The 25,786-nt window shown below is 45.7% G+C and overlaps 1 protein-coding gene across 1 annotated transcript in view; it reads left to right on the plus strand.

Moving 5' to 3' along the window:
* The window catches only part of WNT10A (Wnt family member 10A), a 44,993-nt gene extending 20,736 nt beyond the window's left edge, over positions 1 to 24,257 (plus strand). The window contains exons 3-4 of the mRNA XM_028741797.2: positions 9,141 to 9,517; positions 22,925 to 24,257. Of these exons, the coding sequence (XP_028597630.1) occupies positions 9,141 to 9,517; positions 22,925 to 23,392 (845 nt within the window). The 3' untranslated portion in view covers positions 23,393 to 24,257. The remainder of the gene's footprint in view (positions 1 to 9,140; positions 9,518 to 22,924) is intronic.
* The last annotated feature ends 1,529 nt before the right edge of the window (positions 24,258 to 25,786 follow it).

The following is a 25,786-nucleotide window of genomic DNA, read 5'->3' on the forward strand; positions in this document are numbered from 1 at the left end:
GCAGCAGAGAGCTCAAGGTCTGGCGTGTTGCCAGTCCCTGGCGGGTTCACCTGCAGTTTAATTAGGGAACGAGGGAGATGGGGCAGAGGAGAGGGAAAGGGAGGCATGTTTCAACTGGCTGGCTGCATAGCCTTTGGAGGAGTTGGGAAGGGAGAAGCAGTAGGCAGCAGCACTTGGGACATGGCAGACTCTCCCTGCACCCTGGGCAGGAAATCATCCAAGTTTTGACATTGCCGGAGGAACCTGGAACTAACTGAGGAGCCCTCTGTTACTAGGGCACACTGCAGTCAGTTCAGATGCTGTGTATACCAAGAGGAACTCCATTGGAGAGACGTTTTAGCAATTAGTTGTAGAGGAACAGAAAATCAGATTTACCTTTGCGTGCTCAAAACTTTATCATATAGCAACATCTCATTATTTTGCAGGATTTATGCAGCTATGGGTGTGTAGTTTTTCCTCTGCATTTTTGTAGCTCTGTGGGAACTTCCAGCAGTATTATATTCTCTTGTAATTGTCGTACGTTGTGTCAACAAGATTTCACAGTATGAATTTCCTTACCTACATATTTAGCAGACAAAAGACACTTGCAAAAACAGCCTCTCCTAGCAGGCTGTTCATGTTGGTGAAGCTCCTTTACAGCCCATTGCAAAGTGAGGATCTGTTGGAAACGGGATGGTGGCAGATGGCCTGCTGTATTCTATGAAAGAGACATGTGCAGTTTGGTCTAAATTCTGCTGTGCTGGCAGATGACAGTGCTATGCCTATGCAGTTATGCCATTTTGCGCTTGCAATACAAAATGCAGGCGTAAGGAGCAAACATTGGGCCAAACAGGCATGAGAAGATATGTGAAGCTGAGACCTGGTTCTGAGCTCCCTCAAAAGTTGGTTCCACCATGTTGTAATGACGCTTATGCTCTATATGCCCACCCTGTGAAAATGTACTGGAGGATAGGATTGTGATTCATTTGGGAGCAAATCATGCACAGGAGTATACATGTAAAGGAATTCAACTTGTATATTAAGCTGCATGGCATGTACGTGATGTTGTATCATGGGGCTACATCAGTCTGCCCCCATGTCTAGAAGATTGCAGTTACCCAAGTGAGAACTTGGTGGAGATTTTCCACAGGCACTGGGAGTACAGGATGCTTGACTAGATGCGCCATTGGCCTGATCCAGCAGGTGCTTCTTGTGTTCTTAAGGGGAGCACTTTTGCACAAACAGCCAAGGCAACGACAAATATGAAAAGAGCAAATGATGACACTTGTCCTCCCTCAGAACGTTACAGGTCCTCCTCCTGCAGAGATGAACTGTTAAACCCAGGCTGCATTCGGGGCTGCAGGAACAGAGCAAGGTAAGCAAGACAAGACCTTGGTCAGGAAAGTGGCACCTATGCTTCAGAGTATGACTCCTGAATATCCTATATACCCCTCTCCCTTGAGCAGCCCAAGAAGTCCTGAACACTCAAAAGCACCCAGGAGCACAAAGTCTCCCTTTGCAATGTGGCTCAAACAGCCCACTCTTGCTCTGAAAGGTTGTGGCTGTGTCTCCCACACAGGGCAATAATGCACTCTGCAGGCCAGGGAGTTTTTGCAGACCACAACCCTCCTCTCTCTGTAGGTCAGTTCCTGCAATGCCCCGAGAAAAGCTATAGGAAACACAACCACGTTTAGTGAACACTGACCCCTCCACTCCACCCAAACACTAATGACACTTTTTTTTTTGTAGGAGCCGACTTGGGGATACACGAAGCAGAACAAACTTTAGCCAGAGACAGAGCTCCACGGCAGCTTCCTGCACAGGATAGATGACTATTGTCTCAGGGATTGCATTATATTTCCCGAGAGGTGACATCGGGGGAACTGCTGATAGGAGAGTGGGGAGTGGGACTGGATGGCTGGCAACTTTAATGTGCCAGCTGCCCATGGACACCCAGTCACAGGAATTGCTTCTTGGCAGCTGTTGCTCCTTCTTAGATACTATCTCCACCTCTGTGGAGATGGTCCTTCTACACTCCCAGAGGCAAAGATGTTTCTGCAACCGATGCCCAGCATGCTGTGTAGACCACAAGCAAGGCCTATATCAGCAGTGACCTGTGGGGAATTGGCTGTTCCAGTGTGGGGTTTCCACCTTTTTTTCACCCCCGGACTTCCTGTCTCTTGGAAGTGGGCTGCAGACAGGATTGTAGCAGGTGCCAGACGTACCCAGTGTGGAGGTTTAGTGGTGGGGGAAGCTGCTCTCTGCTGCTGGGCTGCCTGCCAGCCATCTAGTCCTCAAGAGGCATGGAGGTCCTGCGCAAATAAAAAAAACCATGTTTATGAGATGTTATCAGAACTCCCTCCACTGTTGATGCTGCTCAATAAAAGCGATGACTGTTTCAACTGCCTGTCTCTGTTTCCTGTTGGTCAGCTGATAGGTAAGCTGCACTTCTCAGCAATTCTGCATTTCAGACATCTTCAGGATGGGACATGCAGCAGGAGGAGACAGTATGTCCTGTGCTGCAGCTCCACCTGAACATTTTGTCTCCTCTTCCCATCTAAACTTATTGTTGCCAACAGGTTGCCCAAAGATGGACTTTAGTGGCTTGTAGTCACTACGTTTCCATTTTAGAAGTATGAGGGACAAACTCACCTGCTTCTGTTTCCCATTGTTTTACTCTTTCCCACTGAATTTATACTGTCTCTTTACCGTGCATTGCCGCTGATGTGTTCATTCTTCCCTGTCTCTTTGTCCCCTGTTCCATTCCCTTCCAAAATGCTTGTTTCTTTCACACTGAAACCAACAGAAGTGCTTTGTATACATCATATGTGCAACCTTTGGACCACTGTGGGACTTGACCTCTCGTTCTAGAGGACCTGTTCATGCGGGCTTCTTGCCCACTGAGCTACAATGTAGGGTAGCTGTTGTGAAAGGAATAACACTCCTTGCTTTTAATTCTGGCCTTGACTATTGTCCTGTCCAAAAGTGTTTTTTTTAGGGTTGTTTGCTGACTATAGCTAGAACTATAGCCCTGAAACTAATCACACCCTCTCCTGGCAGTAACCTCAAAACTACTGTGATCTGATCACAATTCTCCCAGTGTATAATTTTGTTCGTGAGATAACTTTTATAGGGTTTGTTTAGTAACAAATAATCATTGCAATAATCATTGCGTATCAATGTTCAGTAGTAATAATAGCAGAATGTGTCACACGTAAAACACCAACAATCCTGTATGCATTGCAATAAGTATTCCCAAAGAAGCTAATAAAGATCACTACCCTTCAGTTAACTTCCTCAGTTTCGACATAGGTGGTTTTCACCTTGCCTTTGCTGAGAGAATGCAAAACCTCCCCCCTTCCACATTTACTTTGATATTCCCTTTTGTTTTTTGTTCAAACCACTCCATGGCCTCTTTGATCATCGTTTGTGCAATACTTTCTGTGGCAGCCTTTGAACAACATGCTGAGCACCTATCATCCCACAACTACAGCACTTGCTCTCTGCACTTCCTTTCCTTGGATGGGATGAAAATCCTGGTTTAATAGTTAAATAAATAACAATGTTGTGTTTGGGCTTCTGGGACTGAGAGGTCCTAGCCTACTGTTGATAGCAAATATTTATTTCCTTCTCCCAGAGCTCTTGGGAAAGACTTGCATATGGTTCAGAGAAAGTTTCCCATCCAGGCAGCTTACAGGACCAGACCTGCATAGCTTCAGTAGAGAACTGTGTCACATGCCTAGTTCAGATAATTCAATCAAAAGGAAAGGAAAATAATTCACAGCTCAAGGATGGTGGAATAGGCAGGACAGTAAATGCTGAAATTAGAAAGTTTGGACATAAACTGAAGCCCAGAAATTTAGGAAGCTGTAGCTGGGAACAGAGATAGAGAAACCCGAGAGAGGGCAGGAGGGAGCATGATGGTGGGAGCTAGGAATATTTGGATGCAGAATGAGGGCTGCTTCCAGACAGGTTTTTCTTGTATATTCTGCTATGTTCCATCAATACCAGTGAGCATTTCATAGCTGCCATAATGGGGGAAAGGAAGGTCAAATTTGCTGGGTGGCCACTTAGAAAACAAGTTGTAAGCCATGATTTAAAATAAAATCAATTTATTGAATGCTAGCAGTTTATTCATTTAAGCATGATTGCTCTTTGCTTTTTGTGAAATGTAAAAAAAAAATGTTTGTTATGGATTGTTTTGAAGTTTCTAAGAAAGAATGCAGGTTGATAAAATGGTGGTGACCAGAAAGGGTTCTTGCCCTCTGTTTTCTAAATTAGAGTTCTAGTGCTATAGCACTCTTTCATTTTAAGCCATAGGTGGACAACATGTGGCCCCAACCTCATTTTTGGTAGCCTCCCAATATCTCCCCCAGTTGCCGCAGTCTTCTATCCTACTTCTGTTCCTTCTTACATTTCCTGGCTTTTTATAGTGTTTCTCCCCTTTTCTATATAGGTCTAAAGCAATTAGAAAGAACAGTATTTTATTTGCTAAAACTAAATGTCATTACTTACTCATTTTTTGCTTGGTTGTTTGACTTGGGAAGGAACTCACCGCCCCCCCCCCATTGTCTAAAAACTTGTTGGTAGGCTGTTGCCATGTGTATATCTAGCAAAATGAGAAAGCAATTACTTTCACTTGCTTTCCAAAAAACCCCAAAAACCGTACTGGTCTGTTTTACTACTGAAAAAATAAACATCACCTCTGTATACTTTCTTGTGAGCAACTCCAGCAAACCCAGTGGAGCTTACCTGCATAGGTTTGGGAATTCTAATTGAGATAGCCATGATGAAAATTGAAGCAGGGTGGTCTTTGTTCTGGATTAGTCAGAAAGTTGTCTTAGCACTAGAATGGCGTTATAAAATGGTACCTGCTACAAAGGTTATAGTGAATGTGTGCTGAACTGTGATAGGTTCACCATCTGATAATCAGATACTGCCTCAAAAACAGGCAGAAGAGGAGTGGCAAGAGCATCAGATTATCAGACAGATTATATGGGACTGGCAGAGATGACTGGCAGAATTCGAGACCGGGGGAAAGAGGCGGTGGATGAAGACTGGAACAAGTTCAAAGTTTATCTCAAAAACTGTTGCAATTTGGAAAATTAGGGGCTCAGGGTAATAAGAGATAAAGAATTACAGTTGTATTAATAACTTATGGAAGTTAAATTTATGAAATATATAACAAGTTTATTGCGAAAGGGTTGCTGAAAAATCTTGAAACAAGAATGCAGAAAAGGGGTGGTATGGGGAAGTCGATTTTCTGTTTGCTTATGTTTATGTTTTTGTTTTGTTTCTTTTTTACTTATGGAAAACTAATAAAAATTTATTAAAAAAAAAGAAAAGAAAAAAAAAGACAGAAGCAGCACTAGGGAAAACATGAGAGAATTCCAGAATGTGCGTGAACAACGCATGTCAATTTGACACTAAATGCTCAATGAGGAAGCAACCTGGTGCTCACTTCTGGCCTCTGGGTTGTTTCTTCTTTGGTGTCCTGTTCAGGTCATGAAGAAGAGTCCATGGGGCCAGTGGGGGGGTGGGAGGTTGCAAAGCAGCACCAAGGAGAGCTCCTAGTGAGCAACATGTTCCAACAGTGTCTGAGACTGTAATGAATCCTTTCATGCCTTGGCAGTTGGGGAACCCCATGCTGGGTTCCACCCCAGCCTCGAAAAGTGCGTGGCCTTAAAGGGTCAGCTCTTGGCCTGGAAGCTTGCATTTTGCTGCCCCTATGGGAGATCATGCCAGACTTGCTGCCTGTGTTTCCCCACAAACTGTGTATAGTATGAGGCCCCTGGGAGGTAAGTATGCTGGTCCTAGGCAGTGATGCAGTCTCTGGTCCAAGCTCAGGAGTTCCCAGTTAAGGGATCTCTGTCTTCTTGGTCCCAGAATCTCTGGAATCTTATGCTAGGATATCCCTGGTTCAGTGGTGGTGGTTGGTCCCAGCGCTGCCTTGGTAACACTATTGGTTCCTCAGCCTTTGAGGCTGTCATGATACCACACTAGCAATCACAGTTGCCCACCTGGGAGAAAAGCTGGGAGCAGAGGCTGCAGACAGAAAAATCCCCTTTGACACATTAAACCTGGGGCCCTTAATGTAGTGTCTGTGAGTGCCACAGTACCCTCAGACACCTCTCTTGGAACCTGCCACAGCTTTCTGCTCTTCTTGTTTTTTAATTGAGTGGTTTTTTAATATTTACTTTGGGAGATTTGGTGAGAGGGTGCATGGTTGCTGTTTGTTGGCTAGATGTTGCCTGTTTTGGTGGGGTATAGGTGTTTTGTCTGTGGTTTTTTTTGCAGGGGGGTGTTTCTAAGCATTGCCAGTTTCTATTCTGTGAAGTGGGTATTTTGTGTTGCCCATTTTGATTTCTTAGATTTACAAATACATCTCCGACTTCCCAAAATGTTGGGGAGCCTGCATTAAACAAACAGGTGTCATTGGGGCCTATGGAATCCTCTTGGCTGGTTCCACTGGGTCTTGCTAAAAAACTGGGGTGTTTATAGGATTGCTACCTCTCCTGGCAGATGAGTTGTCATTGCTCACTTGCATATATGAATAGAGCTAAATGTGTGCAAATTAAAATCCCAAGGCTTCTCATTAATGCCTGTCTAAGCCAAAACAACATACTGGATAGTTAGGAAACTGGTTAGCCTGATTTACTAGGCCAGATAGCAATCAGCTTATGGGCTGCTTCTATTGTCCTAAATAAAAGCCACCAACTCCTCATAAACACACTTAATCACAAATCTTATCTATCTGATGTGTACTTGCATACTTCATAAAACACACATACTTAATCCTTCGTGCATAGGATATTTTGTCACGGGGTGTGCGTGTGTTCATGTGTGTTACTGCTTGTAATATGAAACCTTCCCTGGCAGCAGACTTTTGAGCAGAGTTTGTCTTCTCTCATTGATAAACTCAGTTCTGGAAATTCCCCTCTGCACAGTGAAACAATGCTGGGCTATGGGGATTGCAGCCTGCAGCTTGTGCTGTGGGAGCTTGCGTGACTCCAGCGCATCTCAGAGAGTATAAACAAAGCCAAAGCCAGAAACGTGCTCTAATTATAGCTGGCAAGCTTTGCAATGGTGAGAGACTCTATGGTGCCTAAGAGTTCCCATCCTCACCTCCCCATTCAAATTGCTCGTAACTGGAGGGTTTGAATGGATCTCCAAGGTCAGCTAGTACAACTCCTGGCCCCAAAGTTTGGCCTCTGGCAGCAGCCTGAGATCCAAGCAATAGTATGACACCAGAGCACAGGAGACTAAAGGACAACTACCTTAACACTGCACCCCTGTGCACTCTTTTAGCTTAGGAGTGAGGTCCATTGTGTACAGGGGAAATAATTGCTAATAAGTAAGGTAATAAGTAAGCATAGGCCTAGTCTGCCTGTTTATTTAATATATATTCTACCTTTCCCCCAAGTTGTTATAAAATACGAAGTGATCAAAAACAATAGTTAAAAATACAACAAAACACATTTAGAACCAGCTTTAAAATATGGATTGCCCAGATAGCAGTCAACGTACTCTGCACCTAGTTTTCATAGGTTGGTTTAAACAGGAAGCTCTTTGCCTTGCCCATTGCCGCAGTGGGCCTTAGTAGGATCTTCTCACCCTGGCATGGTGGTCTCTAGGGCTTTCCAGGCTCAAAGCCCAGAATGTTGGGTGGAACTCCATTCTGGAAAATGTAAGGCAGCAACTACCATGGCTGCCAAAGAGGTCTTAGCTGCAAGGTCTTGCCTTTTGCCCCCTTGAATCCTGGCAGAGGAGAGGAAAGCAGTAACTGCTCCTGTCTATCTGGGTCAGGTGATCAGTAAAAGACCTCTTGTAGCAGAGGGAAGAGGATTGTGTTGTGGAGACTGAGGCTCAGTACACCCCAGAGCATTAACGCCCATGGGGTAGTCATAACTCAGGACTATTGACCAGTAACCTCAGCATAGTAGGAATTGTGCATCGTTCAACAGAGACTGAAGCGGGTGACAAGAGCAAGAAATTGCTACAGATTTGGACAGTGAAAGTGTGGAGCTACAGCTTGTGTTCAGATCTGACTCACCTGTACCCCCATGTTCAGATAAGCGTGTCAGGAGGAATAAGGCAAGATCCTGTTTTCCCTGTATCTCCTTCTCCCATGCTGCCTAGTACAGACTCTGTCTATAAAGTCACCAGCCTGGCCCCTGGCAGAACAAATTTTAATAGCTCACTTGATCACACAAGTGAAGTGGGCTTGGGGGTTGGGGGAATAAATTTATTCCAGTTTGCAAACCCATTCTTCCTTAATCATCTGGAGGTGAACTCTACTCACCTATTTCACAAGTGTGGCCTAATGTGATGTGAAGCAAGAGTTGTGGTACGGGAGCCAAAGAACACTCCTCTCCCAATGTGCACATATAGAGGTCTAGGAGCTAATCACCCATGGAGGCGACAGGGACTGTTTGACAAGATAGCATTCACAGGCCTTAGGCCATCAGACAAGGGGATGAACAATCAGGCAGTGCTTAAGCTTTGAAGCTGAGCAGCTGTCTGAAATAAAAGGACACCAGTCCCTTATCTGTCGTCCTGAGGGGCTGGGATCAGAACTGCCGCCTCATCTTTATCAAGGAACATAGTTTGTTGTTTTCCTATGGGCCAAAAGACAGTGTGATATGGAAGATCTATGATCAGGTCTCCAAATGCCTTTTTCTTGGTTAAAAGCAGCTGCTGGGGAGTGGGGCTGGATAAAGGGTAGGCGCTGAAGAGGGGCTGGTTAACCCTTCACCTATCTCCAAAATCTCTTGCCTGAAACCTCTGTTACTTGAGGGGATAGGATTGCCAAAGGTGTAAAGTGCTGTGATTTTTGCTGTGACTTGAAAAAGGCCATGCCTGTTGGAATGCCTGCTATGTGTGTCTGACAGCAGGGGGCCACAACAAGGACTGGGGAATCTATCACATTCCAGGTGTTGTTAGACTCCAACTCCCATCAACCCCAGCCAGTGTGGGATGAAGGGAGATGTAGCCAAGCAAAATCTGAAGGGCCATCCCTTTCAGGTTTCGCCATCCCTGGAATAATCTCATGGCAAGCCGTTAAGCCTTCACACAACTGTACTGTGCAAGTGCAACGGAGGATCTCATGTGGGTGGTGAGCATTGCAATGGTGACTAAGTGAAATGTGCTCTTTCTTGCAGGTTTCCGGGAGAGTGCTTTTGCCTATGCCATTGCAGCCGCAGGGGTGGTACATGCTGTCTCCAATGCATGCTCCCTGGGCAAGCTGCAGGCATGTGGCTGTGACCAGAAGCGCCGTGGAGATGAGGAAGCTTTCCGCCTCAAGCTGCACCGTCTCCAGCTGGAGGCCATGAACCGAGGCAAGGGGATGATGCATGGAGTGCACTTGGAACACATGCCAGCTGAGGCCCCAGGCCTGCAAGACTCCTGGGAGTGGGGGGGCTGCAGCCCCGATGTGGACTATGGGGAGAAATTTTCCAAGGACTTCTTAGATTCCCGGGAGACCTACCGAGACATCCACTCTCGCATGAGACTGCACAACAACCGTGTTGGCCGGCAGGTGAGCTGAAAGCGCAGCGATGGGTTGGGTGGGGAGTTGGAGTCAAGGCTTGGGAAAAGGTTTCCAGGAGGGAGTCAATAACCCAGACAGTTCCTGATCTATAGAAATAAAAGAGGCTGATCATTCCAGCTCAGACACTCATCTACCTGGTTGGTCCAAGATGGTTTGTGCAGGGCTGGTGTAACTGAGAAATGCTGTCTGCATTTAATGTGATGGCAACTTCTGATTCAATCAGATGCAGACTTGAGTCAGGGCTTATCCACACTTACCCTTTGCCCTGCTCTTTCCAGGCACAAGCCTGTGCTTAAAAGCTCTGTGTCTGAGCATTTGTTTCCTTTTTCTTTTTTTGCCCTGGAGCTTTCCCCTCACCCACAGTTTAGCATTCAATGGGAACAAACATCAGCTTGGGTTTTGGGCATATTGCTGTTTGCTCTGATTGAGCTTTAAAGAGCAGGTTTTCATGGGGAAAGCTCCAGAAGGGTGGGGAGAAAGGGCGCTTGGACATGAAGATTTAAAGCATGGACCATGCCTGGAAAGAGCGGAGGAAAGGTAAGTGTGGATAAGCCCTCCCATAGTGTACCGTGCTTGCATTCTGCCAGTGCTTGATCCCTGCCTGGAGCAATCTGAGAACCAAGAGCATCAATTGTGGTTTGTTTACCAGCAGAAATGATAGTATGGTAGGGCCATCCTCATCTCTGCTTCCCTGATGCATAGCTTCTCATACTTGCATTTTAGATGAAGCAGAAGTGTGGAACGTGCAAGAAAATTATGGTAATTCAAGAGATTTATTGTTCTGTTTAACTACTTAATCCATAAGAAAAGGCCCCATTGCTCTGCATACTCAAGTCTGATTCCAAGCTCCCTGGAAAGCAAATAGAACACCCATGATTAGAAGCAGTTTACTTCTAGTCACTGAATGCTTAGAGCAAACAGGGCATGGACTGTATTCATCTATTTGTTGACTATTTATCCCACCATGACTAGAATGACTATTATGTTATCCTTTGCTTATGAGACTGACATGGCATTTGGCTGGACACGATGTGCATGAGAATGCTAAAAGAGATGGACCATCTGTTTTCTTACACTGCTCGGTGGATTTCTGCTTTCCATAAGAAGTGAGCATAGATCTGGCTCCAGAATTGCAGCAGCAACCTGCCCAACATAGGGATGGTTTTCATACCTTGATACCCTCATAAGTGGCACAAGGGAGCAAATTCTTAAAGTAAATAGAGAAGGCCATGTTTTCACTTTTGCCATAAGAAGAGCCTGCTGGACCAGGCCAATGGCCCATCTGGTCTAGCATCCTGTTCTCTCAGTGGGTCACCAGATGCATGTGGGAAACCTGCAAGCAGGACCTGAGGACAAGAATACTCCATTCCTGAAGTTTCCAGCAACTGGTATTCAGAAGCATGTGGCCTCTAACACTGGAGGCAGAGCATAGCCTCCATCATGGCTAGAAGCCCTGAATTTGTCTAAAATTTACTAGCTAAAATGTATGCATTCCTGACATGCACAAACTGTACAATGACCAGTTCCAGCACTATATTTTCCTGGTGTAAACTGCCTTGTGAAATGGAGCCTGTAAAGTGGCAGCTGGTGTTGCCACGGTCAGCCCTTTGTAACATGCTTTTAAAATCCTGTCCTTGTGAACACACAAACACCGTCTCCTTGCACAAAAGTAGCTCATGATTATTAAAGCTGTTGATCTGCTTAATGATCTGCATGCACATCTCTGAAATTCCTCTGTATTCAGAATATTTGTTGTTCACTGAGGAATCGTCGAGCTGCAGGTAGTAGAGATACTATCTGTACATGCATCTGGCAAAGTAGATTCTGGCCCATCAAAACTTACGCTACAATATATTTTAGTTTTTAAGGTGTCAAAGAATCTTTTTTTCCTGCATGGCACATACTGAGATGTAGATCAGCCAGTGCAGTAACCCCCATCTTGGAGCATTTGTGAGGTTTTGAGAAAAGCTTGATTCAGCCAAGCACATCATTCTGCTGATTTAGGTTTGAATGCTAAAATACTGAACAGTTTGAGTGGGTGGCCACCCATGATCTGAGCTAGGTTCAAGCCTCTTTATTCCCCCACAACTAATAGTTCTACAGGAAAATCCAGTGAGAGTTACTATTACTAATTCATTACCTGCAACTAGAAAGTGGTTTTATAATAACAAAAGATGGATGAAGAAGTTAATTGCTAAGGGAAGAAAATGGCAATGAACATTTTCAGTGGAAGTAAGCCTAGCAAAAATTGTGCAGTCATTTCTAAGTTGTACAGCTGGGGAGGGCCAACCTTTTTCTATTGATGGACACATTTGAGGGTCACATTCCCGTGGGAGTAATCTGTCAGACAACAGTGGAGTCAGAAGTGGGTGCAGCTACTCCCTTTCTGTCTTTTTGCCACCCACTTCTCTCCCCTCCCCCTTGTCCTTTTCCACCTGTTTTTCTCATTTGCCACTCACACGAAGTTGGGCCAAGAGTTGCAGATTCCTCACCAGCATTGTATAGGTACACCTATCTGATCTGATGCACCCATTTCTATTAACATGCAAACAGAAAAAAGAGGGATGTCTGCATGGACTTGCCCACTCTCTTGAAGAGAATGGGGAAGCCCCTTAGAGGCAGGGTGCTTCCAGGTGATAGGTTTATTGAGCATTCATTCTGATTTGTTTTCAGGGAGGTTAGATGACATTGCATCAAAGCAAGTGTTATCCCACACTTGCTTTGATGCAGTGTCACCTCACCTCCCACACTTTCCAGTGCATTATCCCATCACTTCCCTTATTTCCAAAAGTCTTATCTTTTGGCAGGTGGGTTTGTTAGTTGACTTTCCAATCAACTATAATTGCACAACCTGAATTTGATGGTATATGAATCCTACCTGAATCTCACCTGAAAATGGCAACAGTCTGGAAGTGTTAGGCAAGCATTTGGATGGATTAATTTATGCAGCAAGATGATTGATCGGAGGACCTATTAAGGCAGGCATGTCCAAAGTCCATTTCAGGGGCCTAATCCGGCCCCTGTGGCAGTTTATTTCCTGGGGTAAAATCCTAAAAAAAAGTCAACAACCTTGGTCGGCCCTTTGGTCGGCCCTCACGGCCCTTCACTTCATCAAATCTGGCCCTCTTTGAAAAAAGTTTGGACACCACTGTACTTGAGGCTACTATCATTTGTCTATCATAGACAAAGTTCTTCAGCAAAAATAGCTTTTGGCTGCACTTGATACCTGTGAACAGAGCTGTGTGTAATCTGTGACCACTCTGTGCAAGTGTAGAAGTAAGTATTGGAGACACCTTAATTTCATTTTAACTTCAGTTGTTTAGGTCAAAATTCAAAACCAGCACTTTGAATTGTTCCTGGAAAGCAGCAGGAAGCCAGTGCAGGTGTTCAAGCACTAGTATAATGTGTTCCATATTTTAGAGAGAACGATTACTTAACAATGCATTTTTTTTGTAATTTAAGAGAAATAGTGTTCTAATTATAGCTTAGTGCACCAGACATCCTCAAGGGTAGTATATGCAAGTGAAAACTGAGCAGTGCTTAACATTGCAAATTAAATAATATAGATGCATGACTGCAGACAAAAAAGCTTGTTACTTTAAAATGACTTCTGCCAGCACATCCACTTCCTCTATTACATCTCAGTCTGCATCCTAAAAAGAAATGTTCCTAAAAATTGCATTGTTGAACTCAGAAGACAATCTGCAGTAATTTAGGATTGTTGCGCATCATAACAGCCTTCAGTCTTTTGCTCATCAGTTTATTTTATGATATATGTTTAAAGTACCAATTACGTGAAGTGGCCACAATGTATGTATGGTAAATTGAACTCTGTTTTGGATTCACCATTCCTAACTATAAAGTCAGCCCCAGTGAACATCAGTACTTGAGATACATCACATTAGGATAGAAGGAAGCCCATGAACTGTGTCATGTTACTTATAAGTAATCTCAAAATAAGGTATACAAAAGAGATGTCCAGTCATATAGGGCCAACTTCTATTTATATGAGTTCATCAATTACAAGTACTGAAGGCTGGCACATCCAGATCCTGAAAGTGCTCCAGTGCCTTACAATAATTGTCTAGAAGGGGTCATGGGTGGCTTTTCTGCCTCTGCATGACTTTGATGTGAAAAGCCATACATGGTAAAGCTTTGCCTTCTGTGTAAATCGTAAAAGGTGCAGGAGTCCTCTCACACAATAAGCAGGTATGCATTGAGCTGGGGAGTTGGTCCAATAGGACTGTTTTAAGAATCCATTGGAAAAGCAAGTGACTGTCCCACTGATATATACCACTGAGAACTAACTCACGTATGTGTTAAGCAAGACCACTTCATGCCAGCACTGCCAAGGGCTGCTGCAACAAACAGCAGTACAAGCCTTTGAGAGGCAGAGACATGAGAGGGCATCAGAGGAAGCAGGGAAGGAAGGAAAGAGGGACAGAGGCAGGCACCCCGACCATCATTCAAGGCATCCCAGGGTGCCACAACGCACTGGTTGAAAATCACTGGCCTGAAGTGTTTTCCTTTCTCTCTATCATTCCTTTGAGATGGAATGGTAAAATCTGCAGTTCAAATGCCCTTGCTGTGTTGATATAGGAGAAATCTAATCCAGGTTAATGACTGCTAATACAGGTTAAGCCTTCCTCCTGTAAACAAGCCTGCCCTAACTCTGACCTTTTGGCTCCTTGACAAGGGGGAAGGAGCCCTGCACTCTCTGCCTAATCCATCAGAGTCAGACCACTCTGCCACTGCTTTGTATCTGTGCATTTAGGAGAACCATTGTTCCACCAAGGTTGGTATAAGAATCAGTGCTTTTGAAATCCAGGGAAATCGAGGTTATGTATGGGATACTTGGATGGAACAATATGCCCAGGCTGATCTTGGAATCTCCTTTAAAAAAAATCAAAAAATCTGCGGAGGGGATACATGATGTATAATATATTATGACGTATAAGATATTGTGCTTCAGTGAGGAAAGGAGCTGGATCCCCAAGAGTCGATACATCTGACTGCTAGTGGCAGTCAGAAATTTAATTCTAGTGACTGGCAAGGAAAGCCTTGAGTGTGTTCCACCAAAGGGTTACCCATTTTTCAAAACACTGGAAGCGAAACAAGGAGGCAGAAAGTGTCTCTATAAAAGAGATGTTAGAGTGAGTCGCATACTAGGATCCCGTATCAGTGTTAGGAGCTGGTGTTGGGTTTTCTTAATATTGATGTGGTCAGTTGTGCTACTCAGGTGTGTGTGTTTGTAATTATAACCTGCATGGCAGCACATCTGTGAGCTTTTGACAATTTAGCGCACCTGAGGTATCTTAACAATTTAACTAATTAGCTGGGGGAGTTTACCTAGTGCACCGAATGCAGCGATTTGATAGGGTAATTGTTTATTTGAAAAATGTATTTAAGTTGATCAATTGGTGTAGTGTGTACTGTTATAGAATACTGTTGAGTACTGGTGAGGAATGGTGGTGAGAAGGGGTGTTTTGCAGCTGTTTGATTATTATTTAAAAATAAAGTAAGCAAAGATACTGTGGGCAAGTTTTTATTCCATCGCCCCAGTAGCTGCATAAACTTGGTTGGCAAAGAAGGTCCAACAGCTGGGAAGGAGGGATTGCTACAAACAGTGTTAGAAACTGAGATATGGAAGCTAGAAGCTAAATGGCACCTTAAACCTAGGTTATGGGCGCAACAACAGAATGTCTAGGCGCCTTTTTTAATAACAAGAATACAAAGCTGAAAATAAATGAACTGCAACTAAAATACTATGTTCATTTTTCACATGGTCTAGTCCTTCCCCTGCCCACCCCCTAATATTATTAAGAGGGTCTCTTCTCCAGTCTTTACACAGTAGCTGGAAGTGGGGAGGCAGAAAAAGGTCTTCCTTTCCTTCCACTCTGCAGTTTTAATCTGAAATCTTAGACACAGTACTGCGCCCAGAGCTCAGAAACCGCTTACCCTAATGAAATTCTCTGTCGCAAAATGTGCCTAGAACAATGGGAGTTTTGAACACTGGCTACAAATGCACCTTGCCCATTGATCTTCGCTTTGTGAAGCTCTTTTGACCAGTGGCAGGTAAAAAGAATGCACTTATTTTACTCCTGTGGAGCAGAAAGGCTCACCTTGTTGCTAGAACCAGTGTTTGACTGCTATATCCAGCCAAAATGTGTGGCTTTCTTTCATCTCTTAGGACTAACCTGAAATTGCTTTGAAGCAGGAGAATGGTGGTGTGTGTGTTTGTGTGTACATGATATCAATGTGTTTGATAGGCGTGCAATGAGAAGACGATGGTCACTGCCAGGAGACAGCAGAGTAAGATCCACGCAGCACAGGAGCCACAAAAGGCCCTGTCAAAGAGGCATATATCCAAGAATGGTGATTGGGCCTGGCAATGACACATGGCAGCTGCACAGTTTGCATTACATTGACACCCAGGTACCCTGGCTGGGACTGCTCTGCCCACAGTGCCCCAATGTAGTATTGCTACAGTGTATTGAAATGGTGTATCGGACTTAGCTAGTGGGCACTGATCGCAGCGCTTTGCTGCCTACCTCTGCCAGCCTTATGCTGCCATTGGGTTACCCTCACTGGAGTTTACTGGCTGGCATAGGACGTGCTCCACAAGAGAGCATTTTTCAGAAAAGACCTTTCAGACCTGTAACCTGGCTCTCAAGGTGCTCTTGTGGTGGGTTTTAGAGGGGAGACCTGGGAGGGAGGAATGGGACATCTCTCAGTTGCAAGTTAATTTAATAAAGAGGCAATTCTACTTAATATGAACAAACTAGGCATATTTTGAGGAGCCCTAATAGGATTTTTTAGAACTGGCCCAAGATGATGGGATACTTGTCCCCAATTTCTTACCATGTTAAGCATCTTTTTCTTTAAAAAAGCATTTTGATTCCCTCTGCCCTTCTCCCTCCTGGGACCAGTTTTCCACTGGACGCTTTCTTTGTGACCTAAAGGGTAGAATATTGGGAGTGAAGAAACTATACCTTGGCTCCTACCAGCACTATTCAAGGAGACCCACATTCTGGCTTCTCCTACGAAGCCTTTCCTGGAACATGCTGGTGGGTGTTCCACCCACTTGCAGAAACTGTCCCTTGCTGACAGAATTGCAGTAGATCCCTTGCCAGAGAAAAGACTCTTCATGGTTTGTTTCTTTAAAAAGAAAAAAAAAAACCACTACAGCTGCAATCCTATATATACACTTACTTGGAAGTAAGTTTCATTGAACTTGGTGGGATTTTCATTCAAGTAAACATGCAATAGGCTTGTACTGTGCAGCTGTTCTTTGAGATTAGGTGTCCTTTGAACAGTTGTACTTTCAAGCTCAGCGTAATGGGCTGGAGAGTGAGTGGAGGTGGGGGAGAGAAAGACATGCCCCTGCCTGGTTGCTGTGAATGACCTTTTGTTATCCCCTCTGCATGGTATAGACAGAGCTCTGATTTAGGAAAGATGGCTCTGGAGGGCGAGCAGCATTGTCCTCCCGCCGGTTCCTTCGGGAAGCCCCTGCCTTGGGCAGGATGGGAACTTTGTTCCCCAGCACCCTTCCCCAGTAGGGGAAGCACACAGGAAATGGTTTCCAAACCACTAGGTGGGTTGCAAGGGGGATAATGGCTCCAGCCTATTAGTGCTCTGTAATTTGGTGCTAATTTCCTTTATTACAGTGTTCTTGCATAGCAGGGGGTGGTGCTTGCTGCTTTCAGCATGTGTGGGGTGTGTGTGGCTGATCTTGCCATCAAATCTGTGCAAGCAGCGGTGCTAGCACTTGGTGGGGAGATGGCACTGGCTTGCTCTGCAGGCTGGTATCATGTGCCTGCCCTGGCCCCTTTTGTCTCTCTAAGGGGCACGGAGGAGCAGTCCGTGCTGCAGCTGTGCTTGGTTAAGGGATGGATCTGTGGCAACTGGCATTGCTGTGGCATTAGGAAAACTCTGAGCTAGCAAGGCTAGAGCTGCACCCATGAAGGACATAACTTGCCTTGTTGGATCAGACCAAAAGTCCCATCTGGTCCAGTCCTCTTGTCACCAGCCAGGTCACCCTGGCAAGCTTCTAAAAAGGCTCTAGCCTCTCCCTGTTCCTTGCTACCAGCACCCATTAATCAGGGTTATACTGCCCTTGAATATGGAGAATCTTATTTTTTAAAGCACTGCTGTCTCAGGTTGCTAGAAGTGAAGGTGACCTGCTGCACAAACCCACACCTACCCCCTTCAGACTTAAAGCCATATACTATTATGTCCTGCTGCACTCAATGCTGTTTCTGGATATTTGAACCAGTTCACAGTAAGCAAGAAATAAACCAGGCAAATGCCTGGCTATCTGGCCAAAGAGTAGGAGACAATGGGTGTGGGCTCTATGCTAAACTTGTGTGAACAGAAGTCAAGATAGCGCAATCCAAGATATGCTGAAAGTTGTGTCCAATGGAAACAGGATTTTTGGTACACAATTATATACAGTGGTACCTCTGGTTAAGAACTTAATTTGTTCCAGAGGTCTGTTCTTAACCTGAAACTGTTCTTAACCTGAAGCACCACTTTAGCTAATGGGGCCTCCTGCTGCCGCTACACCACCAGAGCATGATTTCTGTTCTCACCCTGAAGCAAAGTTCTTAACCTGAGGTACTATTTCTGGGTTAGCAGAGTCTGTAACCTGAAGCGTCTGTAACCTGAAGCGTTTGTAACCTGAGGTACCACTGTACAGAATAAACAAAGTCCCATTTTCTCCCTCCACACATGCACTTGCCTGACAATTACTATAGCATGCATGCAGGAGCAGGTGGCATATAGCTAAATGGAGCAGGTCTGCACACTTAGTGACTTGCCATAAAAAGTGTGCTATGGGTTGCCAGGAGCCTGATAACACTTGTTTTTGCCCCTACCTGGATGTGCAGGAGTGAGGTGATTGTCAAAACACCTGGTAGGTGTACCTCATTGGTACATTGAGTTTAGCTTGGTGGGTAGCAAACTGTTTCATTCACACACACACACACACACACACACACACACACACACACACTTACAGACATTGGCAGTTTTCCTGATAACATTCTTAATTCGCTTGTGGTAGAATCTGCTATGTATTGGAATGCCTCTCCGGTTCGCTGATATTAATAGTTTCCTGCTTGCAAACAGAGCAGAAAAGACTGCCGTAAGTCCAAGCCAGTAGCAAGAACAGTGTATAAAGAGCTTTACAGCATTTGTTCTATTTTTCCTTACACATCCCAGTGAGGTATATCATGCTGAGAAATGGTGTGTTGCCAATTGCCCCTCAAACAGGTTACATAGATAGGCGCAGACTTGCAGCTGGGCTTCCCAAGGCCCCCATCTTGTCCACTCTTGCCTGTTGTTCCAAGAACAGACACAAGATAGAACAGTTATTGTTGTTTCCTTACGTTGTGCTTTGAATAGCCATTTGAGGCAGACAGAAATTCATAAGGTGGAGCTGTGTTCTTGCATGCCATCAAGCAGCAGTGAAAGGCAAAGAGACTATGTGGGTCCATTTGTAGGATCTGCTCCAGAGACTATAGATATGGTGTAGGGTGGCCAGATGCCAAAGAGGGCAAGGCTTTTGCCCCTTTAATAGTGGTGTCTGGGCTAAGTGGCATCAGTTTACTCTGTCAGTCCCAGCTCTCTCCTGCCTTGCCCACCCATTAGGAAGACGGGATTTCCCAGGCTGGAGGCAGTCACCTCTTCCCTGGTTGGAACATGCCTGCCTGACGGTCGGGGAGGTACAAGCATACTCCACCACTGCTCCAGGCCTCAGTACACATAACAGGCAGGGGGCCATAATCCTGTACCCTCCAGATCTTAGAGGGAGGGAGCAGCATGTGATGGGCGAGCTGCATTCAAGCAGCAAGTAGGCTTCTCTGCCTAGCAACCTATCCAAACTTGGATAAAGAACATTGCCTCTCTCCACAGCACCTCCCACCACCTTTGCACATGGGCTTTTCCTTGGGTAGAAGCAACCTCACACAAGGGCACTTCCGTCCAGGAAGCCAGCAAAAGGACATCCTTCACGAGTCTTTTCACCCACGCATCTTGAGCCAGGATGAATCCACCATTAAGCAATCCCAGGCTGAGGCTTGTTCCACTTATTTAAAATGATATTATGCAGGGAATCACACCTTGTTACCCATCTTTATTCCTAGAGGAACTCAAGCCCCCTGCCCTTTACACCAAAGCCACTGCTGACCCTCCCTCCCAACTGCTTTCTTTTCAGGCATTCTCCTCCCAATATACTTGGACCAGTGATGGGGTACCTTTGGCCTGCCACATGTTGCTGAACTACAACTCCCATCAGCCCAGCATGTGTGATCCATAGCCAAGGATGATGGGAGTTGTAGTTCGGCAGCAGCTGGAGGGCCAAAGGTACCCCACACCTGACCTAGGCCTTCCAAGCATACATGCAAGGTCAAACAGAGAGTTAACTTAACCTTCAGGGCCTCATTACATGCCAATCAAGTGGAAGCTTCTGTTGTACAATATATCTAATTCTCTATTAGCCCCAAGGTCTTCTGCATCCCAGTGCCAAACCAGTCATCTTAGCTGGATCCAAACATAATATGAGATAGATGCTACGGCCGGACCGTCTAGCTCAGGGGCAGGGAATCTCTGGCCCTTCAGATGTTACTGAACTCCTGACAGCCCCAGTCACCATGGCCCAATGGTCAAGGATGATGGACGTTGCAATTCATCAGCAGCTGGAGAACCAGTTTCCCCCAACCCTTCTCTAGTTGGTGATTCCACTCCCACCCCCCATCCCTGGTGTATCTCAGCTTCGGGACTTTTTTTCTAGTAGCGAGAACACATTTGAACATTCAGTATAGGTACCAGGCAGGTGGGCAAAAGCATGCTCCCTCAAGATCCTGGAGATCGTTGGCCATACAGTGAGTAGGCAGCTCTTCTCTGTACTGGAGGGAGATCATTTATGCTGGTTATCCCGATGAGCTTGCAGCAGTCTTTCTTTCTCCCTGTTTTAGCTTTAAACCTCTTGTGAGTATATTCAGATATCTCAATGTTCTCCTCTTCTGTATCAATCCTTTCTTCTTTCTCTCTGCATTGCTGCTTAGACCCTTCTTTCTACAGTTTCCAGCCCTTTAATCAGTCCTAAACTGCACTCTCTGTTCCCTGCATGGATCCCATTTCTCGCCCTTCCACCTGGCAAACAACTCATTTTCTCTTGTTTTTATTCTGAAGAGTCTTGATTGACCCTGCTCCTTCCCCTTTTTCTTTTTCTTTCCTCCCTAATGTGTCTCGTTTTGATCTTCAGATGATAAACTTGGGCAGGGCCCACTTTAATAACAATAATCATTTCAGTCCAGAGTCCCAGATGGAGCTTCAGATCAAGTAAAACTCAGAATAAACACAGTTGCAATAGTTAGAGCTTGGGAAACCAAATCAGGATGTTGAAAGTTACATTTCTTCTCGCAGAACCAGAAATTTGGAATCCAAAACAAAACTCAAATGTCTCTTCTGTGGCCTTTGTCTATGCAGTTGCTCAATACTTGGAAGTAGTATACACACACACCTTTCCATTTGAGAGGGAGGGGTGATTACACATTGTGCTGTTCATATTTGCAGCTTCCATTTTTTAAAATTGCATTTTAGCTTTAGTTTTTTCCTGCAGAAATCACGAAAGGCAGCTTTCACATTTCTTGCCTTTATAGTTACAGAAAGGAACCTTAGTGCCCTGTGTACTTCGCAGCAAGACTCCAAAATAAAGTGTGTTGGGGAGGGGGAGATAAGTACCTTTTTAAAAAGCCAGCTTTTTTCTCTTTCTTTTTAAATGAAAAGATCCTGTGATATGAATGTTGTCTAAATCTGAGTTACTGATGCATAATTTTAGAGCATCAGCTTCATCTTTCATTCTCACTCTGCAAACAGCCCTACCCTCTTGCAGCCGTGTAATCCCTGACCGCACGTCGCTGCATGTAACCAGGTACAACAGCTGCACCCATACAGGGTTGAACAAACTATCCTCATCCCACCTCTTAATGAACACCATAGCAACTGGGAACAGTTTGGATCTATTTATATGGAATCCTGGGAAGGGCAAATGCCGCTCACACCTACATCCCACATGCGGAAGGACCTCTCCTCCCTCCGTTATATGTGACAATGATTAATCACATTATTGAAATTCAGATGTACCAGGCTGAGTTCAAGCTGTTACAGCCCTTAACAACTTGGGACTAATTTTCCTAAGCCTTTCCCTCTATGTGCCTACTGGATCACTTTGATCTGTGTTACTTGCACTTTTTACAAGTGCCGTAGAATGTTAATTCTGCACTTTGGTGTGGCGGCTGTGTCAGTGTGACTCTGGAACTCTCTGCCAGTTGACGTTAGGCAGGTGCCTCTACTATACTGCTTAAGGGCCTATCCACACTTACATTTTGCCCTGCTCTTTCCAGGCAGAGGCACTCTGTGTCCAAGTAGTTTTTTTTTGTTTTTTTTGCCCCGAGCTTTCCCCATGAAACCCCACTGTTTAAAGTTGAACTAGTGCAAACATTAATTCGGGTTTTCCACAAATTGATGCTTGCTCCAATGGGGCTTTAAAGAGCAGGTTTTCACAGGGAAAGTTCCAGAAGGGACAGGGGAAAGGGCACTTGGACATGGAGCTTTAAATCACAGAGTGTGCCTGGAAAGAGCAAAGGAAGGGGAAGTGCGGATGAACGCTTTGATACCTGTCTGAAAAAAATATGTTTTGGGAAGCCCATCCAGACACATGATTTAGGGCGAATCCATACTTCCTCTTGTTCTGCTGTTTTCCCCTAGGGAAAACCACTCTTTAGTGCTCAGTTGGAGCAAATGGAAATTTGGGTTTCCCCCAGATTGCCATTTGTTCCATTCTATTGCTAAAGAGCGGGGTTTTCCTTGGAAAGGAGTGGGTCAAGTGGAAAACTGCTGGGATCTGTGCTTTCTAGGGACGGCACAAGCGGAAGTGTGGAAGAGCCCGCAGTTACATTTGTGTTAAACAGTTATTGATGCTAACACTGTTTGTAATGATGCTTTTGTTTATATTTGGTTTTAGTTTGCGTGTTAGCCATGTTTTATATACAATTTTAGTCCTGTTCTTTCAACCTGGAAAGTTGGGCTGCTGCTGTATTCATGATTTGTGCTATCTGGCTTTGTGAAAGTAGCAGTTTGAGCTCTGGTGGGTCTCCTTGGCCCAGAAAGATGAAGCAAGCCATTGGAGAACCCTTTGTGTGGCCACTTGTTTCAACTGGGCAAAACTGCACAGAGAGCCCTTTGCCCCAGCAGCATACACTGGTTCCAAGGGATGGCAAAGCCAAGCTGCCCATTGGGAACAAGGTGTGCTAGAGGGGAATATGAAACTGCAGTGCAAGGCAAAGCCTTAGCTGAATTCTGTTAACCACTGTCTGCTTGTGCCCCTGGCAGGTGGTGATGGAGAACATGCGGAGGAAATGCAAGTGCCACGGCACCTCGGGGAGCTGCCAACTGAAGACATGCTGGCAGGTGACCCCTGAGTTCCGCCTGGTAGGCTCCCTGCTCAAGGAGCGCTTCTATGGGGCCATGCTAATCCGGCCCCACAACAGGAACACAGGACAGATGGAGCTGAGCCACGCCCGCCAGAGGCGCCGGGCCGGCATCAGCGACCTGATCTACTTTGAGAAGTCACCGGACTTTTGTGAGCGGGAGCCGGCACTGGACTCCATGGGGACGCAAGGGCGCTTATGCAACAAGACCAGCCCGGGCATGGACAACTGCGAGAGCCTGTGCTGTGGGCGGGGACACAACATCCTGCGGCAGACACGCAGCGAGCGATGCAACTGCAAGTTCCATTGGTGCTGCTTCGTGGCCTGCGAGGAGTGCCGGCTCACGGAGTGGGTCAGCGTCTGCAAATGAAGACCACGGCCTCTGCTGGACGCTCCAGAGACTCTGCGGTTTCTACTGGGCACAGTGGAGCCCTGCAGAAAGCAGGAGGCACGGCTTGGGCAGCCTGGCACGTTTGTGTTTCACATCATCTCCCTGGCACTTCCTCTCCTCCTTTCTGACTTGTGCATGAGCACTCAAGGGGTTCGGTTGTACATGGGCGTTAGTCGCGAGCCTGGCACCTCTGAAGCACAAAGAGCTGCACGCCAGTGGGCTTAGCTGGAATCCCAGACATTAACTCCAGCTGCTTCTGGCCACTGGCATCTCCAGCTGTGGTTTGAAGGCCCAGGAGACACCTACATAGGTTCCTTCTGCAGAACCTCACTCAGTCCTCCCCCCGTGATGTATCTTACTAATCCCGCACTGGGATCATTCAGGTGGCCGGCAGCCCTTACAGAACAAAATACCTGTTTTTTCTTTTTTTAAATCCTGGGTTGAAATCATAGAATTGTAGAGTTGGAAGGGACCATGAGGGTCATCTAGTCTAACACCCTGAAATGCAGGAATCTTTCACCCAACATGGGGCTCAAACCCACGACACTGAGATTAAGAGCCTTGTGCTCTACCGACTGAGCTGTACCAGCTGCCACATTTCACGTTGGACCAATTCAAGACCTGTTTTGGTTGCCGTTAGTATCTTTGTTATTCAGGAGAGAGAGAGAAATTAAAAATGCTGAGTTTGTTTAAAATAAATGTTTCTAGCAAGAGATGGAAGGGTGGGGGCACAGAGACCTCTGACTCCAGTGTCCCATACAGGCACTGTAGGCATGTAGTATGATGGTAACTGTGGTTGGTAAATTATTTTATTATTGTGAGAATAAAAGTGAATCAGAGATGGTGTGTGTCTGAGGGTGTAATGATGGAGACATAAGATTTGTTGTTGGGTGAAGCCTAGGGATGTCTACTTGCTTTGCATGGCATCTCACAATAGCTCACATGTGGGTGCTTTGGTTTATGCCAAATCTGCAAAATGGAACTGCAGGAAAAAGAGCACATGGGGGCCCCCTGGAAAGAAACATGCCAGTCTCTCCATCCAAAGCTCAGCAGTTGAGCTCCATGGCACTCATTCTGATGGGTGGTCCATCAGGCAGCCTTCACACTGGGAATGTTGTATTTATGGTTTCAACATGCATGGGCTGCTGAGATTATTTGTGTGGGGCGTTTGCCACGGCACTTGCAAATTCTGAGGACTGCTGCTGCAGCTGGAAAATGTTTGCTGGATCAAGGCTGCAGTGGTGTCTCTAATCCTGTCCAAGAATCTGCTGTACTTAGGAAAGGGGAACAGGGGTGGCACTGGGGAGGACCTCAACATTTCCTAATTTGGAAAAGCACAAGAGGAGCAGAATGATCATTTAGTAACAGGAGGGAAAGGCTTCCCACGCGTCAATGGGGCAGTGGCAAGGCTCTGGAAAGAGTCCCAAGTTACACCGTGTTCTTGCTTGCTGGCTACGAATGCCCAACGACCCTTTTAGGTGGGCAGCCTGGGGTCCCAATGTATGGGCAGAATGTGCAAAGAATTCAGGGCCTGTGCTTATGTGGTGGTGATTCTGGTGAGAAGCAAGCTGTTGCATCCTAAACAGCCCTTGTTGCCCGCTTTGCCCTGCATGGGCTGGGTAACGATGAGTCACCCTATTGGTATCTGGTGCTGTCTGATAAATCCCCACCCTGCCTATAATGTTGGCCCTGAGGCTCTGCAAAAGGAACACCAGACGGGAAGGGAAGGGAAGAGTGGGCAGGGTGCACCAGTCTAGCCAGGGGCACGGTGCACAGGCCTCGCCAGGGAGGAGCTCCCTGCAACCTTGTTTCATAAGGCTCCAAAGCGCTACAGGTTGGTTGGTGGTGGGTGGTATCTTGGTTTCACATTCTGGAGCTGTCAGCTTTTATTTATTTATTTAATTTGCACTCAGCCAAAGGTTGTGGGAGGAACCTCAGCACCTGGAAGGCCTTTCTATCTATGGAGGGGCACACGAGATTCTCTAGGGCCTCTAGATGGATGAATTGGGGAGGGGAGAGACGTCTACCACAATGCTCACTACAATATTGGCACCTCTGGAAGCTTACCTTGCCAGCCCCTCCTTCCACAAGCTCTCAGTGTGCTCAAGCTGCAGAGGAACTCGGGAGCAGAGTGCCTGTTAAATTTTGTTTGTTTTACTTATCAGATTTTCCACCGAAACGGTAAATCCTAATCTAATAGCAAGAAAATATGGGGTGGCACTTTGATGAGGCTGCCGTCATGTGGATGTGGATGCTGCACAGAGGCCACAATAAAGTGTTGTGTGGAAGTGCCCAGAGCTGCTGTCAAGAAAAAAGATGTCAACCTCAGGAATAGTTTTGCCTTCAGCTGGGTCTTATTGCTGTTCTGTCCAG

Source organism: Podarcis muralis, chromosome 1 (genome assembly GCF_964188315.1).
Source record: "Podarcis muralis chromosome 1, rPodMur119.hap1.1, whole genome shotgun sequence".
Taxonomy (NCBI): Eukaryota; Metazoa; Chordata; class Lepidosauria; order Squamata; family Lacertidae; genus Podarcis; species Podarcis muralis.